The sequence below is a fragment of the Dendropsophus ebraccatus genome, chromosome 7 (genome assembly GCF_027789765.1).
Source record: "Dendropsophus ebraccatus isolate aDenEbr1 chromosome 7, aDenEbr1.pat, whole genome shotgun sequence".
Lineage (NCBI taxonomy): Eukaryota > Metazoa > Chordata > Amphibia > Anura > Hylidae > Dendropsophus > Dendropsophus ebraccatus.
The window spans coordinates 18,084,925-18,104,926 of NC_091460.1; the positions used below are offsets into that span (position 1 = coordinate 18,084,925).

A 20,002-nucleotide genomic window follows, 5' to 3' on the forward strand; every position below is an offset into this window, starting at 1 on the left:
CCCGGCTGCTGGGGTGAAGCCCGCCCGACCACCCCGGTAGAACCCCTTTTACTTATCCCCCTCTCGAGGACTGGAGCAGTCATTCTCTATGGGCTGGCGGAAACATTTCTGGCAAGCGCGCACACAGCTTCCAAAGGGAATTTCTCTGCGCCGGGACAGGGTCCGGGACCGGGACTTCGAGGGAGGGGTAAGTATAAGGGGCTCCACTGGGGGGTTGGGCGGGCTTCACCCCGGCAGACGGGGTGATAGGCTTCCTTTAAAGAAAACCGGCCATTTGAAAACTCTCAGGGGTAGGGGAGAGCATAGCTGGAATGAGAGTCGTGGGAGACCAGAGTAGGTAAGTATTACTTTTTTATTTTTATACCAGCCCCAACAACACGTATAAAAAATTATATTATACCAGAATACCCCTTGAGGACACCCGGAGTGTCTTAAATATAATTCTTCGAATGGGTAATAATAGGATCCGGTTTTATATATAATAACAACAAGGAGCATATGGAGAAAAATTTGATGACAAAATGTCCATTCCGTGACCATAAAAGTCATTCACGTCTGTGGTGTTTTACACTCCACTTAGTATAGAGTGGGCCCAATTACTTTCCGATAGGAGTCAATGGAGAGACAACTTAGCAAAATATCTGAATAACCGGCCTGACGTCTCCATGTCACATTATACATTATGGCACAGGAAAGAAGCGTTAAAGCCAAAGGTCGATTTAGAACTAGTCAATAGATAATGGGATAATATGTTCAGCCTTGTAGAGACCCTCTCTGGGGTCCTATAGTGTCAGACATGATGTAAGCCAATATCCAGTACAATGAACAAACAACTAGCACTTCCATGGGCCAAGAGCAAATCTATTTGATTTCAGTCCTTAATCTAATGAATTGGCTGTCAACTCATTAGACTTGTAAGAGTCCTTCTGCTTTCCATGCTTTCCCATTCTCTGGAGAAGTCCAGAGTCTCATTCCAGACTTCTCTGGGGGATCGGAAGACTTGGAAAGTGGAACGAGATTTACAAGACTGAATAAAGCTAAATTAGCCCGGGGTTTAGCAAATCTCTCTGTATATTCAGTCGTAATTCAAACAACGTACTCTCTCCGTAATGTTGTAAAAAGAACCTACAGAGTTTGCAATATTCGTAAAGGAATCATGGTGGTGGGAAAGGTGTAAGAATATTTTTTAGGAAGTTCAGGAATAAAAGTTTTCAGACTACAAAATATACCCAAGTTTAGATAGATAGCTGTTTTCGAGATATAAGTAAAAACTTTCTAGTCAAATTTTTGTTTTTGTTCAGAAATGTCAATTCTAGTTGTATATCGAAAAAAGGAAAAGAGTCAAGAGAAGGAGGTTAGGTTAAACAAGGAAGGAAATCAATCCAGCTAAAAAAAAAGAAAAACCTGTGATAAACTGGCCGAAACAACAACAAACGAGCCAACAGGATCGCATCGGACTGTAGATCTTGTTGGTTATGGTCTACAATCTAATGATATTTCCATAATCAGCTATGGAGGGTCTTTCACAGTGGAATAAGTGGTTTGTAGAGTAATGCAAAAATCAATATCCTAATTAAGATGAATGAACCCTGGAGAAGGTGGATGCAGCCCGTGGACTACTTATGGCTGTATCCATGTTTTCCAGGCAGTCCTCAAGTAGCATCCACCTTCTCCAGGCAGCAGAGATTCAAATACTAAAGGTTCAGGTGAGTGCAAACCTTAACTTTCGACATGTTGGCTAGACTCCTGATATAAAACATCCTAAACACCCACATACATGTCTCATTCCTTGCATATCACAATGGATATTTTTAAGACACATTTAGGGCTAAATAAGCAAAAGTTTACATAGGGTACATGAAAAAATAGCTACAAAATACAGAAAAAATTACATAGGGTACATGGAAAAATAGCTACAAAATACATAGACATAGAATTATAGCCCTGAAAAGACATATCTATACCGGGTCATTTTTGTTGCGCTGTAATAGTCATTTTGAATACGGTTTTGCGCCTTACAATCCCCACTGATTCTTCACTCGCAAATGGTTGTTCAGCGCCTCTAAAAAATGGCACAATATTATGTTTCAGAGACGCTCTGTTGATCCAATTCAGGGAGAACAAGGAAAGAAACCCGTAATTTAACACTAGCAGCTGTCAGATGCCTCATAAATACATATAGACAAGCGCAGTAAAACGCTCTTCACCTCGCAACGTCAACCCATTCCCTCAGCTTCTTCTTAAAGGTTTATTTACTTTGTACTTGGAAAATAAGAGAGGAAAGAAAAACAGCAGAGCTTAAAAAATATATGGTTCTCTATGGCTTTAAAATCTATTATTTGAGCTTTGTCTCTTAATGGCTACCTGTCCCTCCCGGGACTGGCAACCATAAATGTCCAATCAAGGCAGAACTAACAGGTACAATCATGAGCAACAAACAGCTCCTGAAGTGGCAATTGGAGGTCTTGGAAATAGCACGCTACATATGCTAATGAGCAAACATGGAAGCTCCTCTTAGGCATAGTGTTTTTGTTTTAGGTTAAAATGGTTTATCACTTCCAGGGGGTTGTGGTTGTACCCACTAGTTATCTCAACACGATCCACATAGTTTTCTATCAACCACTGCCCAAAGAAATTACGTAGGCTACATACACTCAACCATTTTAGATGTTATAACAATTCACCAATAGTTATCTCTCCCATACACATGAACATTTAGCCCGACCATACGTTTGTGTTTTCGATAGGGAGGTGTAATCAGCCACCATACTGTTCTGGTGACTGGCTTTTGTCTTCCAGGGGTTAGGCAGTGAAAACCGATGAAGGCCGACCCCTAGAACCACCAACATCATCTGTTAGGGGAAACTCTGGAGACCCTTGATGACTGAATCCGTGTATGGGGACCTTTATTGTAGAGTAGAGATGAGCGAACCTGGAGCATGCTCAAGTACATCCGAACCCGAACGTTCGGCATTTGATTAGCGGTGGCTTCTGAACTTGGATAAAGCCCTAAGGCTATGTGGAAATCATGGATATAGTCATTGGCTGTATCCATGTTTTCCAGACAACCTTAGAGCTTTATCCAACTTCAGCAGCCCCCGCTAATCAAATGCCGAAAATTCGGGTTCGGATGGACTCGAACCCGAACCCGGTTCGCTCATGTCTATTGTAGAGTAAACTGGTATGGTTAAATCATCTGGTACAGTTGGATGGAATGTATATGGAAGAGTTAACTTTGTACCTACTATGCCTGCTTTGTTAGTTGCTAAAAATCCTTCATAGGAACCAAGGTCTTCATTGTTGTCTTACTCCATATCTTGGTCTAAAGTTTATCTTTTGGTTTGTTGGACACTTTATTACCTGGGAACCAAGCTTGTCTATTGAATCGTCTATGACTTTGTTTAGACATGTACCCAAAGTTGAGGGTTGAGGATCTCCACATTCTCTACATATAACCACATTAAGCTGGTCTGGTCCTGCTCAAATTTATGACAGGAAGATTAAGGTTCTTCCTCAAAAGGTTAAAAATGGAGAAGAGACCGTGTTTAAACATGGTGCCCTAAGGACACAAAGGACTTTTCTGGAACAATGGTTCATGTGGAACGTGGCCACTCAAGTGTATCCCCATTGGGAAGAAGCTACTCTCATACCAGGTGTGTGTTGAATATCCATCCAACAAAAAAGCGCTTCCCAGACAGCTATATTCCTGGCTCATAGTAAATATTGGTCTTGTTTACGTCCTTGTATTACCTTTCGCTTTGTCTTGCCTTTATTACTTCACTTAGATACTGTGCCTGGACCTATTTATTTATGCATTTTAGTACTTGCCTTAGTACTTCTAGGATTTTTGAAGGACTAATAATGTCCTTCGAGAGATCACCAATGGATCAAGGTTGCATTTCCGGCTAAGCGAATATACATTAATATCCGGTATATACGCTTGGCATCAGATTGGAAGGTTTATAGAAATATATTATTATTAAGGGCATCACTACATCAAGAGGGTTCACTACACAATAGAATAAGTTTCTTCAATCATTTTCATTGCCTGGAGACAAAGATGATAAGCCCGTCACATGAAACAAAGAGGATAATCATCTCGTAGATTGGGTGGTAGCATTAAAGTCAAATTTGGCCATATATGTGGTTAAACCTAACAGGATAATATCAAACCAACTGGCAAAACAATAAAAATGACTTCAAACATCAATGAATCGTGACAAGCAATCCGAAAGGTAACAATTAGAGATGAGCGCAACTGGAGCATGCTCGCGTCTGATTGTTCAGCGTTTGATTACCGGTGGCTGAAGAAGTTGGAGCCAGCCCTAAGGAGTACGACAAAACATGGATATGGCCTATGATCTATGGCTTTTCTCTGACCCCCTAGGGCTGTGTCTAACTTCTTCAGCCACCAAATCAATGAACTCATGCTCGAGTTGTGCTCATCTCTAGTAAGACCACAAAGACCTATAAAATCATATTCCATCAATGTATTTGCTGGGGCCATTTTGTATTAGGATCAGTATGTATGTTAGGATCGGACACATGATCAGTTGTTCTGCCCATGTTATGGCCATATATTTATTGTGGCAAACAGATGCAGATCAGTGACAAGGAGTTGTTCTTATGCACTCATTTATGGCGAACAGCATACAGACATCCCAAGCCTTGTACCCGTGCCCATATCATCAATGGTATATCGCAAGACTGGTAAAGAGACTGAGCTCATTTACATCATCATCTGCTGCCGTAACGCCAGCCAATGACAATGTTCATACTGTTCAATGTTTACAAAATAAAGCTCAATAAACATAATAACATGGCTACACCCAGTTGCCAATTCACAGATAGAAGTTGTCTATACAGAGTGCAGGACCACATGGGGCAATACTAAAGGAGCAAAGAGCCAATAACCTCTGCTGCTGGGCACCATACCTCAAGGAATACGCATATGACTTATAGCAACAAATCAGTACAATAAGAAGAGGAGTACAAGTCAGCACCATGCCACCAACGTTCACCACAAACATCTATTTCAATGTCTACACCCTGGTCTATAGGAGAGCTCAAACTAATGGATACATCGGGACCTAAAACAGGACGGATTGTTAAAAAATTATTATTATTATTTATAAAGAGCCCTTAATTCCGGAGCGCTATACAAGCGATAGGGGTTAACAAACAGGAACATTACAAGATCAAAACACACTGAAGCAAATGGACAACTGGTCCATGGGGAAAGAGGACCCTGCCCGTGAGAGCTTACATTATAAAAAATGACAAAGAAGACAACTTATAGACAAAAACAAAGGTTTTTTTTTACACAGACAATATATGATAAATATGGCTACATGTGGATACATATGGCTACCCATTACATATTACAGTACACCATGGGCTTCAAAGCTACAGAACATGGCATATGACATCATCTAGTGTATAAGTAGATGTATGGCTACGATTTGGCACGCACACTATAAAAAAGATCTGCACCCCTGAAGAAGCCACCATGACAAGGAAACATGCAGTGTGCCCCACTTAGTTAATGACGCACTAATTAGTTATTTACACACCAGTTTATACCAGACATTGATGTTCTAATAAAGTTGCTAATGATGAGAAATTACAACAATTATGCAATAAAATTTTCCACTTTTCTCATCATTTGTTCATCTCGTCATATGGAAAATGACTATAAAAGGTGGGTGTGGTCTATAAAAATTTATTGTGAAAGAGGAAACATATTGTAGCACAAATCTACCCATGCTACTGGCAAGAACATGTTTGATTTTGTCAATGTTAGTTCCAATAGTACAACATTTCTTAAGATTTAATGCCCCAACCATCTACTTTGCTTGGACTGGGCCAATACGTGTAGACTTCTACTCAGAGGGGATCAAGTGCTTACAGTAATATTGAAAGAATGATATATTCTAAAACAAAATTGGGATGAACTGAATGTTGATAAGTCTATAGCACTGTTGAGGGGACCTGTCAAACTGCTCGGGTTTGGCAATGTTCTCCGAACCCTAGGGAGTCCATAGGCTGTATCCATGTTTTCCTGGCAGTCCTACGGCAACAGCTACAAGGAATCAAATGCTGAGCGTTCGTTTCGGAAAAAGTTGTCAAATCCGAACAGTTTGAGAGGTCCGATCAACACCAGTCAATAGGTGTTTTTAATTTTTTTTTTAATTGTGACCAATAGTATGAACTGAGAACATTATAATAGTAAATATTGTTTGAAATATTACTGCCATATTTACTTTGCTTCGAGGGTGAAGGCTCTTATTCCATAGGATATTTGGTAAGGATACATCCATCCTCAAGAAAATGAGACCATTGTTTTTCAGATGTCCCCCTCCCCCCCTACTTTAATCATGAGATTGATTATCTTGTATCTTGTTGATTCAACAAACATATTGTTCTGCTCCACAAGGGAAAAGAAGATGCCAAACTCTCATGAAATGTTAAGCACGGAATGTAGGAATTAAGACTTGAAGATATCTACGGACTACCCATCTTAAGCTCTACTGGCTCCAGTGACTTTATCGACCTATAACCCTCAGGAATGGTCATGTGCTTTGCGGGTTACTTAAGGCATAGGCGTAGTGCCGCGAAGTGGAACACTGGGGCTTCACATTTGAGAAGCAGCTCTCATAGTATGTACTTTTTAGAACCTCCTGCTCTGACCCCTAAGTTGGTGCCTATATGACGTCCACTTTGAGGCTTTTCAAATGTAGTCCTGGACCCATGAGACGTGGATTGCAGAGGAGCTAGAGATGTGTCAACGCTATGTGTCAATCAAGTCATAAATGGCCTCAGAGTGGTTGTCACTTCCTATCTGACACCAAAGCAGAATATGGCGTTCTACCATCGTAGCATAATAATTTGGAAATTTTGAATTACCCCAAGGGTTCCAATAATGGAAGAGTCTTCCACTGTAACCATCACTAGGGTAATATAATTAGATATAAGCCGTACATACAGAGGGAAAAAGTATTTATTATCTATTATTATTACATACATGGCGTGAAGTCCTCAAGAAGAATTTAGGTATCCAATATTGGTCCTACCTGTGGCTATAACTTTGGGAACGAAACCAAACTGACAAAAAAATATATAAATATAAGACTAAATAACCAGTCTAATTTTTACAAGATCAACAAAGTCATTGTTTATCGGTGTCAACATTTTTTATAAAAAAAAAAAAAAATTCTAACGTAATCTTCCCGAACATTCAACCGCTTTTTCTAATCTGTTGAAGAAGAACAGCGAGGAACAATATATTTACCAAAGTATTTGTGATTTATTTCTACGTCTCGCGTTTTTGCGCTTCTTAGAAGTGTTAAAATCGCAAAAACAACTGATTTTTTTTCTTTTTTCTTTTTTTTTGTTGCTCGTGCTGTGAAAAGCTACTTTAAGCTTTTTTTTGTGAATAGTTTGTTCATTACTGATTGCTGCTCAACAACATTAGGAATAGAATTTATTTCCCAATGTCACTTTGGGGAAATCTGCATATTGACAATTTAAAGGCACCACGTGGATTCGTGTGAGAATGATGGATCCTACTGTCTGTGGCCATAGAATTATGACAAAGAAAATGCTTTCTTACTGCAAGATATTTCAGACCCCCTGATGGTGAATCTATGTCAACCAATGCGGGCTGCCTCTGTTAATTGTGTGCCTTGGGTGGGTTACATTGTTCTGATCTGACTGACGCATTAGGCGTCATCTTCAGCTGCAAAATATGCTTTGCATATTTAATATTTGTGTTCCCTGCTGCCTGATTGGATGGGCCATTTTACGGGGGATAAAACTACCCTCTTAACTTTATAATAGGTAGAATAAACATTTAACACAATGCATAGGGTACTATACAGTATAAAGTGTAATGGCTGTGCTAATGGGTGAGCTAAAAATTATAAAATTATAAATTATAAATCAAACAGTAGAAGAACTATTGGAATGGGCTGGTATAACCAAAAAAATCCTATATATGAATATGTTATTACTAATATATAGCATTTTTTTCAATAAAACCTTCCATACTATTTCAGAATACTGCCCTACTACTTGTATATCTATATATAAAGACACTAATATCACTATACTAATACTAAATGACTGTTACATTTCATATACAATATGTTTGAAGGGTACAGCGGAAAATTTTAAATATCAGATATGTACATTTTTTCAAAAAATATTTTTAAAAACTGCAGAAAAAGCCAAAATATCAATGTGCGGAGAAAAAAAAAAGTAGTCGCTAAAATATTATGTAATTCTGTAATTGACAGGTTTTAATCTGTAATCTAAATTCGGAATATAAAACCTCACACTGGAACGTAATGGTAAGGACCAAAGAGACAAAACCTAATGTTTTTAACTGTAAAATTCTGGAAATATTTTGAATTTTTTTATTTTATTTTTGTTGTTGTTGCTTTTAATACTCTGGCCGTATTATATTTAGATAAACGAGGCCTAAAATGATACATGGTCTATATACAATACTAGAGGAAGAAATACTTTCAAATTATTTTGAATTGTGGAAAATCAGAACATTATTTAAAAATTCTGGTGAATTAACGCCACAAGTTTAATATTTTTTTTTTTTTTAAACTTTTAACGGCAATAATGAGCAATAATCCAGAGCATCTTAGGGAATAAGTCAAAGCAGAAATAATTTTTATAAATATATATATATTTAGCGGTTATCCGGGGCAATGTACTAAGAAAGTTGTCGATGAGGTGAGTCCACCATTTTGTTGTGGAGTAAGGCGCCGAGCAGCAAAATGGTGGCTGTCACTAATGATTCATATAATGGAAACCGCAGCCTCCTAGAGAGCTTTACATTTAATTACTTTTGGGCGTTCAATTTTTTATTTTTATTTTTTTTAATCAAACTTTGTCAAAAAAAAGTTTTCACATAGACATTTTTCACAAATGTACATGCCTAATTAATAAATAATGTTAATATTAGGTATGAATCCATACGAAGGGGTGCATACTATACTATATGTGCATACATACAGTATACATGGGAGTACACTCCCGCCACCACTTTGTCCATATTGTAATAGAGTACATTTCGGCTCGAATGAAATGTCAACTCTGAAGAATCCCAAAATAACCCAAAATACAGGCCTAAAATAGAGGTAAGAATATGGTACCGAAATTCTCTGCAATGCGGGTCTATCACAGGTCTAGAGAGCAGCGTCGTTCCTAGATCCCCTACATTCACTGGTTAACTTGTTTACACTTAATTAAGGAGTGTGTCTAATTACAAAGCCGAAACAACTAGTTAGGAACCTGCTCCATACTGTGGGCCACGTGGTCGTGTTTTTTTTTTTTTCTTTCTTTTAAATTTTTTTTTCTCTCCTTCCTAGCGAATTTTAAACTTTCAGCTCAATCCAAGTTTCCGAAATAGTTACCGTCTGTAAATTAAATTTTATTGTTTAGTTTTTTTATTTGCTTATTTATTTTATTCTTTCAAATATTTCAAATCAACGTTTAATCAAAATAAAGGCCAACTATGAAATCCATAGGTCAGATCGGGGGCATTATCTGTTAGCATGTAGGCACTACGTGACATCATGGCCGCCTATTCTTGAACTCCAGTTGACCTCTTTAAGCCCTCAAGGTATACAGTACCAGGCTAATAGACAGATGCCATAGTCAAAGCAGAGGTGGACCATTCTGTCCAACCATTTCCAAACTGATTTCACGCCATTGGATGTATTTTTAGTAATACACACCCCTATCTATTTCGATTTTATTAAAATTATCAATATAATTCCCCCCATAGCTATAATGTAACCATATAGAGGTTTCAAACTTGAGAAAAGTATCCTCACACAACCTTATAGGACAAAGCCCAGACGCTCAGGATTACTTAAAGATACAATTTCTATAAGTTGACAATACCCTATAATTTTACAGAATTACCAGTACATCTGTAGTCTACCTTCCCGTATACTTAAGAGTTGGCAAAACCGTCATGCTACAGAAGCACCGAGGCTTTCAATGATTTAGTAGCAATTGTCCTTAAAATTATAAGCTTCCGAATGAATCTTCTTGTGCGCGGTATATCGACGATTCGCCTAACGCTACAAATGTCAGTCTAAATGGACTGAACTTTACAAAAACATAATAGTAGGACATCTCCACTTCAAACCTCCATGCAGCGATGGAAAAATATGATTATTATGAGACACGGGATTGAGTGAATCTCGACATCTTTCTCTACGAGAGATTTCTGTGTGTGTATATGCATATGTATATGGGTATAGTACCATACAATTGACTATTCATGACTCTCAAAGCCGTAATGGATCTAATGGCATAAATAATAGGTGTGTATGTGTACATACAACTCACTATTACATCACCGTATTTGCAATTGTAGAAAACGAATTATATTAGAACATGTTTAGGGATTTTTCTACATAGAAGAGTTAAAAAATGTTTATTATGTGTTGAACTGGCTATGCCCCAGTTATTGAGAACGTGGACTATACCCAGACACCCAACCATCGTATATCTCTGTACACGAAGCCCCAAATACCATAAATTAATATTATATGTCACAATACAACCAAGTAAAATAAAAATAAACTTCTCACGCTATTTAGCGACAGAAAAATACAGCCTCTATGTGTAGTCAACTATCCCAAGACATGTCAAAAGTTTACGTACAAGGTGACTTTCCGAGGTTGTCCCCAATTAGTATGTTATTTGTCATTCCGTAAAGACCAAACTTTTATACATTGTAAGACCATAAAAGCCCCACCCCCACCCCAACAGGAAAATACCCAACAATGACTATAACCACAAAATACTAAAACATAACACATCTACTTCCCGGACTCTCCTCCCACACCACATAAACGCAATAATAACATCTACTAGAGCAACGTCAACTCCTTACATAACCAGTACACCCCAGATACGTCCTTTTCTATATGACACACACACTGTAACACATTCTGCTCGTCTGCTGAGCACTCCCCCGTCCAAAACTCACAGAACATTGGCGTTGTGTATTTTTTTTTTTTTCCTAAATGCACTGTCTACGCTGCCTTTTTTTAGAGTAAGCACTATCGATTGGGAAGCAAAGTGCTGTGTTTATTGCCCCTGAAACCCTGCAGGAGTAGAACTTGGGCTGACTGGTTCAGTGTTTACATGCTACAGAGGTTGAGGGTGGACGAGTCCTCATGCACAAGGCCTCGTCCTGCTTGTTTTTGCAAATTCTAGAACAATAAAGTTTTGAATGGCTAATAATGAAAAAAAAAAAAAAACAATGGCAAGAAAACACAGGATATAAGGCATAAAAAAAAAAAAAATCCTGACGATGATGGCTACGTTAAGAGACTTAGGGATCCAGTGTCTAAATATATCCTCAGCTGCTGCATACTATGGCTCTCTCCCGCTTAACCATGCACGGTAAATATAGTACATGCAATGACGTTACTCTTAAGCAAAGTATACGGCCGTCCTCCTCATTCGGAGAGGAGAAGAGAACGCTGGCCTGGTTTATGCAGCTTTATACATATTTCATTGCTTTCCATAGGCTCGTCCGCAATGCTACGTATAGATACTGTGCTTGACGTAGCAAAGAATTGAATGCCAGATGGAGACAATAACGGGCTTTGTGTTGTGCCGTGGAGTTGACGATAGCCCTCAATTAATAGTTTGTTTTTGGGGGCTAGAAAGCGAGATCACCACGGTGCGGACACTAGAGGAACTGTGAGGCTTTGTGGTCGTTATCATAATCACGTAACTTTTACATGACAGGAAGCGATGCACCTGCAGCGATGGAGCTGTCCGCTGCCTCATCGTCATTTCTATTGGCTCCTTAATTAAAATGATTGGGGCACTACATAGGAAAAGAGAGGCCCCCGTTCGCACAGTCGGAAGGACAAGGATGTATTCGCATGCTCACCCATCTCTCAGTTGCCTCCATTCATTCTCTTCTCTTCCATACCATCCCCTCCGTATCCCCCCCCCTCTTCCCTTGTTAAATCCTTACCTCTGACCAGGATCCGTCGACAGTAATCAGCTTCTCCTCCGGACTGATTGTCCTGACCTTCCTCTTTGGACGATCCGGGGCTGGAGGTAGAGGTCACGGGAATGTCCTTAATGCTGTGGCCTCGTAAGGAACACTCTACATCTGCTCTGGTTCCCTTGTCTCTGAGTCGCTCTGTGCACGACGTGGCTGACTTGCCACACAGAGGGCTTCTTCTCTCCTCGGACACTCCATCGCCCATACTAGTAGCCTGATCAAACATCAGGCGAAGCCCCCCCTAACCCCTAGGCTGGCCCCCTCCTTCCGATACCACTTTCAGAAAGGAGGAAAAACAAAAACAAACAAGCAACAATTCACACGGACAGCAGAAGTCAGCAGTCAAATGCATGTAGGGCATCAGAGGCTCTGTACAAGTATTCCACATAAGGTTTCGGCATGGTTGCCACTGTACACAAATGCAAGATCCCCTCGGCAACGTAGGTTTTTCTTAAGAAGCTCACACATCAAGTTGTTTCCAAATCTGAATTTTCAGACAGTAAGAGATTAAGTGAGTTACAGGCACCGACCATGTACAGTATAGAGAGTCGCTGAGTCAACTTAAAGACAGTAATTTCTAGGATTGTGATGACTTTACTCCTTCTTTCTTCCTTTCTGTTTTTTTTCTCTCTGCCCAGCCAAGTATGAAGAATTGTGAATGAATGAGAGAAGGCGTTGCAAGTGTTTTTTTTTTTTTTTTTTCTTCTTCTTCCAGAGTTTGACAGTCCAAAATATCTTTCAGTCTTACAAAACTTCTGGAGTCTGTAAAGCCCAATATGCAAGAAGAAGAAGAGGAGGAGGAGGAGGAAGGTTTCCGGAGACTGATGTGCAGTCACTGATCCCAAAGGCTTGTCTTGTCAGCAACCAAAGTCTTCTTTTCCATTTGGTCCGACAGGTTGGACTTTGAAACAGGATGGTGTTGGTAAAAAACATCAATACTACTTAAAAAAAAATATATATATATTTTGTAGGGGAGGAAGGAGGGTATGAAGGGATGGGCAAAGGAGACTGAGGGAGGGGATAGGGCGGAGGGAAATTGAGATTAGCAAACACTGTCTATATGTTTAACTCTCCACCTCTCCCTCCTACTCTGCATTTTCAGATAAGCAAAGGAAATACCTTGGGATCACAGCTACATAAATGCTCCTGTTGAGAAAGGAGGTAGGTAGGAGGCTTTTTTTTAAATTGAGTGCTTACCACAACGTAATTTCCTGCTTGTCAAATGCCTGCTATGGATTGGTAAACAAAGGATCTATTTAGTGCAGGCACTTGAATATACATAAATCTCAGGGGGTGGTGTTGGTGGTGATGGTGGGGGGGGGGGGTGTAGGCAAAGACAGCATATCGCACGATTTCTTTATAGTAAGCGGCAAAGGCGATATCAAAAAATATTTTTAAAAAAATTTCAAAAATAAATATTTACAATAAAAATCAAAATGAAATATCACGTCCAAAGCAAAGAGTCGTCCGCTATATTTCATTCATAAGAAAATCATGTGACGTGAAGGTTAAATAGGGTAGGTGTATATATATATATATATATATATATATATATATAACAGTATGTGAAAATGACCATGTGGTTTTATTGTATTATGCCTATTGTCTATTTTGTAGAATTTTTGATTTACATTGTGATTTATGATGAAGAAAGTTGTAATAAATGTTCATTGGATTCAGAAAGAAACGAGTGTGGCTGGTGTTGTGTTACTGTAATACAAAAACACGTTTGACCAAAGTCAAAGATGCTTTGAACGTTTTTTTTTTTTTTTTTCATATAACGTCATATTATCCAAAAAAATATAATCGGGCTGCTTGAGTATGGAGAGAATATATATAGTCATATATATAGTCATAGATAGGTGATTATATATATATATATATATATATATATATATATATATATATATATATAATCACCTATCTATGACTATATAAGTGCACGCTGGGGGATGAATGAGGAAATAAATAATTCCTACAAAAATATTTTTAAAAATTTTTAAATGGAAAGTCCAGCTCTGCAATCTCCAGCGCTCCTCCTGCCTCCATTTTGTTTTGTATTTATTTATTTATTTACTTTTAAGTTTAGAAGTAGTGTAAACTTTTTTTTTGGGGGGGGGGGGGGGGTTGGAATTTTTAAAAGACGGCCAGTGATATGTTCATGAATGCGCATCCTTTTGACTCTTTTCTACTTTGGAGAAACTCAGGCACCAGGAGTTTGAAATCGACAAAAGATTTCAATGAAATAAACTGGATTTAAGTGAATAAGTCTGTTAATTGGATACGCTTGTCTGACTCCCACAGCAATGCAGAGGGGGGAAAGAAAGAAAAAAAACTACTTCCTTATGGTATTTGGGAAACCAATAGGGGAACTTAAGGAACTCAAACCTGGAATATTTTATATATATATATATATATATATATATATATATATATATATGTACACACGCACACATATATATGTAGATATACGCACACGTATATCTATATACATACATATATATATTATTTACATGCGCACACACATATATATGTAGATATACAAACACACATATATATGTAGACAAATATGTACACACACATATATACACACACACGTATATATATATATATATATATATATATCTATATACACGCACACATATATATGTAGACATATATGTACACACACACATATATACACACACACGTATATATGTAGATATACGTACACGTATATCTATATACATACACATATATATATATATATATTATACACAGGCACACACACATATATATGTAGATATACACACACACACATATATGTATACACACACATATATATGTACAGTATACATGCATACAATGTACACAGAAATTGACATCACTCCTCTATAAATCCTTACCTACATTATGTAATTTATAGACATAGACTACTTAGATACTATTTACACTTTTTGTTTCCTATACACTGTTATGTTGCTGGCTTAGTTGTAAGTATTTTATGCATAAACTCACTTTTAAGCAAGATCTTTTTGAAGGGCAAAGGTTTCTGTCACATTCATAAATTCTATACACAGAAGTAATAGTATATAGTGTGCGCGATATAAAAAAAAGAATTCTTAAAGTTGAATATCTTGACGTTAACATATATATACATATATATATATACATATATATATATATATATATATATATATATATATATATATCATACAGATCTGTTCTGATCTATGGACCACAAAGACTCTAACTATAGCTAAATTATTACATAAGGTCAAAATAATTTAACGCTCATAAACTTTTTGTTGGTATAATATTCCCCCCCCCACACACACGCACACATACAAAAAACTTAATAGCTGAGTGCAGCCTTGACAAACATCACATCATTTACTTTATATTTCACTTAATCGTGTATTAAAGAACGCTCCGTTCGTATTACACGAGCCTCGTCCTGGTCCAATGACATAAAATACTCAAATCATAAAGAAAGTATTGGATATTATTTTCCTTTCTTACTTGTGTTATGGTGATGATCTTTAGATGGTATTGTGTTCGTTGAGCACTGGAGTCACTTATTGATATATACTGTACACTATTACATAGAAACAAGAGTGCGGGGGAAAGAATCGGGGGGTCAGAAAAATATTATACAAATATTAACGTTGATGTGATTTACAATGTTAGTCCATATATATATATATATATATATATATATATATACATATATATATATATATATATATATATATATATATATATATACACACACACACAGATATATATGTGTGTGTACGTGTAAGAAAACCATGGACAGGCTATAAAACTACATAAAAAGTTCTCCCATATAAAATGCTATTCAAACAGTATAGGAGAAAGCAAAGTTACGCTTCGAATTGCCTAAAGTTTGTAAAAAAAAAAAAAAAAAAAGTTTAATGGAACATTTTAAGTGTAAACTCTCACTAAAGAAATGGTCCCACGTTCTCACACAGTCGCTTAGCGTTTCTTTTTCGAGTGGATGTTGTTACAATTTTTCCCCCCCCCCCGCAATAAAACAATAAATAAAATTCCCCTCAATTATGAGCAGCGATTTATCACCACTGGAACAAAGACATAAAAGAGATACAGCTAAAAATATAAGGAAACTGGAAAAAAAACAAACATTTCGCTCAAGAAATAATCCAGATATAAGCACAGTACAATGTGTATGAGTCTCACAAGTAAAGTTAGATCAGACCAATGGGGCTCTATCACCATGAAGGACACTTGTTGCTTGCACTCTGTGAAGATACAAGTGTGGGTAAAACTTCACTGGATAGAAGGTGTTTTTTTGCAGTCCTGGAGCCAACGTACACGTTCTATTGAATAGTGGTATAGCAGAGCTGTGTTTGACCTCCAGCACACCTCACCATGATGCTCTTGGTTATCCATAAGCCTGCAGGTACATCTGCATATAGAACAAGTGGTTAGACACGTTTATCCCTGCATAGTCCATAATATATAATTATTACATCAGTCATCATCTCGTATTTTGCCAAGTACACATTCACACCGATGAATGATGAGTGTAGTAATAATTTGCCCCCCCCCCCCCCCCCCCCCCCCCTTCTTTATAAAAAAAAAAAAAATCTGCTTATTTCAGACAGGTCTGGGGGGTTTAACGTACATCTATCTTGGTAACTTAAGGAGAAAGGCATAAAAAAGCATAATAAACAATCTAATTCACACAGTACGGAAATATATATTCGACTATCAGATTATGATCTGGCTGGTCGTATACATTTTTACTACACCGTTACTCCAAAAACTCTAAAATTTCAGGAATATTTGCTACTATATATATAGTCGGGGTGCTTATAGCCCATTGCATCCTGCAAGCCCTAGGAGACCTATATAGTAATAGTTATATGGGGTCTCAAAAGCTAATAAAACTTTTGCAATGGTCACTTTCGAAACTGTTCACACGTAAAAAGTTATCGTCACTATATGAACATTTTGGATCAAAGTTTTAGATTTTTTTTTAGGCATACTTTTGCTTTTTTGTTTACCCATACAAATTTTTTCCCGGAGAATAAAAGAAATCTTTTACATTAAAATCCTGTATATAATATAGGAATCAATAAAACGATGTAAATACGTTTTTCAGGACTTGATTTAATAAAATATTTAACTCATTTAAAAGTTTAAAAAATTTAAAGAAATTGCTAAACTTTTCTCCATCCCTCTCCGTCTCTTCTACCGTCTTCCTATATATTAAATATAAAACTTTCACGGATGGAAATTTCACGTAAATATAGGAGGGTGAAATAGTCCAAGATGCTACTAGTACTGGTTTGACCTTGTGCTTGTTCTATTAATAATTGATATGAATAATTTCTAAAGAAAAATCTGAACAATGGCGAAGACAAAAATAACATACAATTAAAAAAAAAATAAGCTCAATATACTGTATATAGCAATATATATATATATATATATATATATATATATATAATCTTTATTTTTTTTTTCCATATTCTTCTATTCATATTTAAGCGTTGGGTTCTAAGACGTAACGTTGGGTCCAGTTTAAAATATTCATGCAATGATTTTTTTTTTCTTTCGATGATAAAATATTTCGTTATCTGAATAAGAACTGAAAAGTTGTGTTTATTTCTTGAAGAACAAATCGAGGGTTTCTCCCGTAAATACTATTTTTTTCAGTTTCTTAGATTATTTTTAGATGTTTATATAAAAATCAATAAAAAGAAATGAAACCGATAAGCCAAAAAGTTTTAAAAAATATATTTGTTTTCCCGATATAGTATGAAACCTGTGTCGTAGTGATTTCTTTATATTCTTAGCTCCTCGGTTGAACACTACCTAGTATATAGCAAAAAATCCTAATGTTATAAAACGCCACCTGTGAAACCAATACTAAACTGTGTCAGCCTGCCGCCAGTGGAAGAGCTCCACCCACCGCGCTTCTTATCAAACCAATGTGATATCTTGGAGTAAAATGGAATAAATATGCATTATAAATCCGCCGGCGTCTCAATTAATACGGCTCTGAACCACCTTAGAGGATTCACGTAATCATTTCACCAGATATGGAGTGTATTCATTATTTATAGAGAGACTCCTGAGCGAATCATTTCATTCCAAGAACGCTTGAGAAAATGAAGCGTTTTAAGGAACGTTCATCAAATGTTAAATCTTAGCAATCGTTTAGTTCAAAGGAAAATTTTAATCATCCGTAATAATTTCAAAAAGTTTTTTTTTTTTCTTAATGATGTTGGGAGCATAGAACTCCCTCGACCCCACGCTTAGCACCGGGGCGGATCTTTAATGGTAATGTGAGGTGCAAATGTCTAACGTAAACATTTTTCTTGTGATCAAGTATCGATCAAAAAGATTTTATTTTCGATTTTACAAAAAGTTGCCTCAAACAGGAAATTCTGAAGTTCAGCAACACTGACTATCTCTATCTAGAGGAAATAATTTCTGACCTTTTCTGACAATAGAATTTCCAACAGATGGACGAGATCTTCATTGGTCCATGTTGAGAAATAGGTGGTAGACACATACGCGCCATATCTGTGAAGCCAGTTGTATTTTGCCCTACTGTACCTATGGGTACGTGATATCCAAAACACGCATGAACATTCTGTGCCCAACTCATTCCTCATACTGTTTTATTGCCATTGGTGCAGACAAAATAGATATGGACATACCAGACACGTGATGGTGTACTGCCTCCATGCAGATGTTTGCCTTGTTAAAACTCTCACAGATGACACTGGTGTTGTAGTGTAACTATAGTATTAATTTACCAAAAAAAGAGTCAATATCAGGATATATCGTTGTCCTGAATTTTTACAATACGTATAGGGATATTCTGGTAGTAACAAGGTATTAATTATCCATTGACTACTAGATTGGTGGAGGTGTAGTTGTTGGAACCTTCATCTATCGTCACAATGGGGGTCCAATATCCCTGTTTGAGTGGGAGAGTGGTTAAGAATGAGATGTTACTCCATTCAATGTCTACAGGACTTGTGAAGATAGCTGAACACTGTACTTACCTTCATCAGTCCAATAGGTACAGAGATATACATGCTTGACTGTTGTCTAACTGAAACAGGGGACACAGGACCCCTGATCTGGTGATTAGTGGAGGTCCCAACAATTAGATCCCCAACTTTCCAGTGGATGGACAATAACTTGTTATGACTACAATATTAATGGATTCTTTGAAAGACAACCTTAGGCTATGTTGCCTAACCTATCTGGGGAACACAATCTTTATTAGCGGCCGTCTATTTAATGTTCCCCCGATATGTTCCCAAAATGGCACCATAGCCTTGAAACTAACACAGCACTGCTTCTATTTTTGGGGTCATCGAAGTGGATAAAAAAGCCTGAAAATGACTGATAAAGGTGGATGGGGATCCTGCTACTGTCTTCAAGGAAATACATGACAAAAAGTCGAAATTAGAAGGAATAAAAGGTTTCATACTTGACAACATCTTTTAAGAAGATCATTTTAAAGGATTTTCCACTCTGCACCCATATATATTAGCCGATGCCAAGAGCCATATCATACACAGCCCTCAGACCCAAAAAATAATATTTTGGCCCATAACATTTAATAAACATCTTATTATGAGTTGTTTTCACCAAACTGATTTTTTTTTACCTATTAATATCTAACAAATTTGTGGGGTAATCTAGCCATTTTTTTTTCTATGAAACACTTCTTTTTAAGTTTTATTTTTTGTCAAAGGTGACTAACTGATGAGTGATATATGATCTGACACCCATATTATGTGACACTAACATTTACACAGCTCGCAAAATGTCATTTTTGTACTTAAAATATTTTAAAAAAATATGTTCAGGTTCAAAATTTACAGGTTATATTGAAAGCTCCTGATGAACATTTTCTGGACCTCAAAGACTTGACCATGAAACATCTAG

At 37.1% G+C, this 20,002-nt stretch overlaps 1 protein-coding gene across 1 annotated transcript in view; it reads right to left on the minus strand.

The window, feature by feature from the left end:
* The window catches only part of VAX2 (ventral anterior homeobox 2), a 58,507-nt gene extending 46,220 nt beyond the window's left edge, over positions 1–12,287 (minus strand). The window contains exon 1 of the mRNA XM_069976302.1: positions 12,029–12,287. Coding sequence (XP_069832403.1) covers positions 12,029–12,287 — 259 coding nt within the window. The remainder of the gene's footprint in view (positions 1–12,028) is intronic.
* Positions 12,288–20,002: the final 7,715 nt, after the last annotated feature.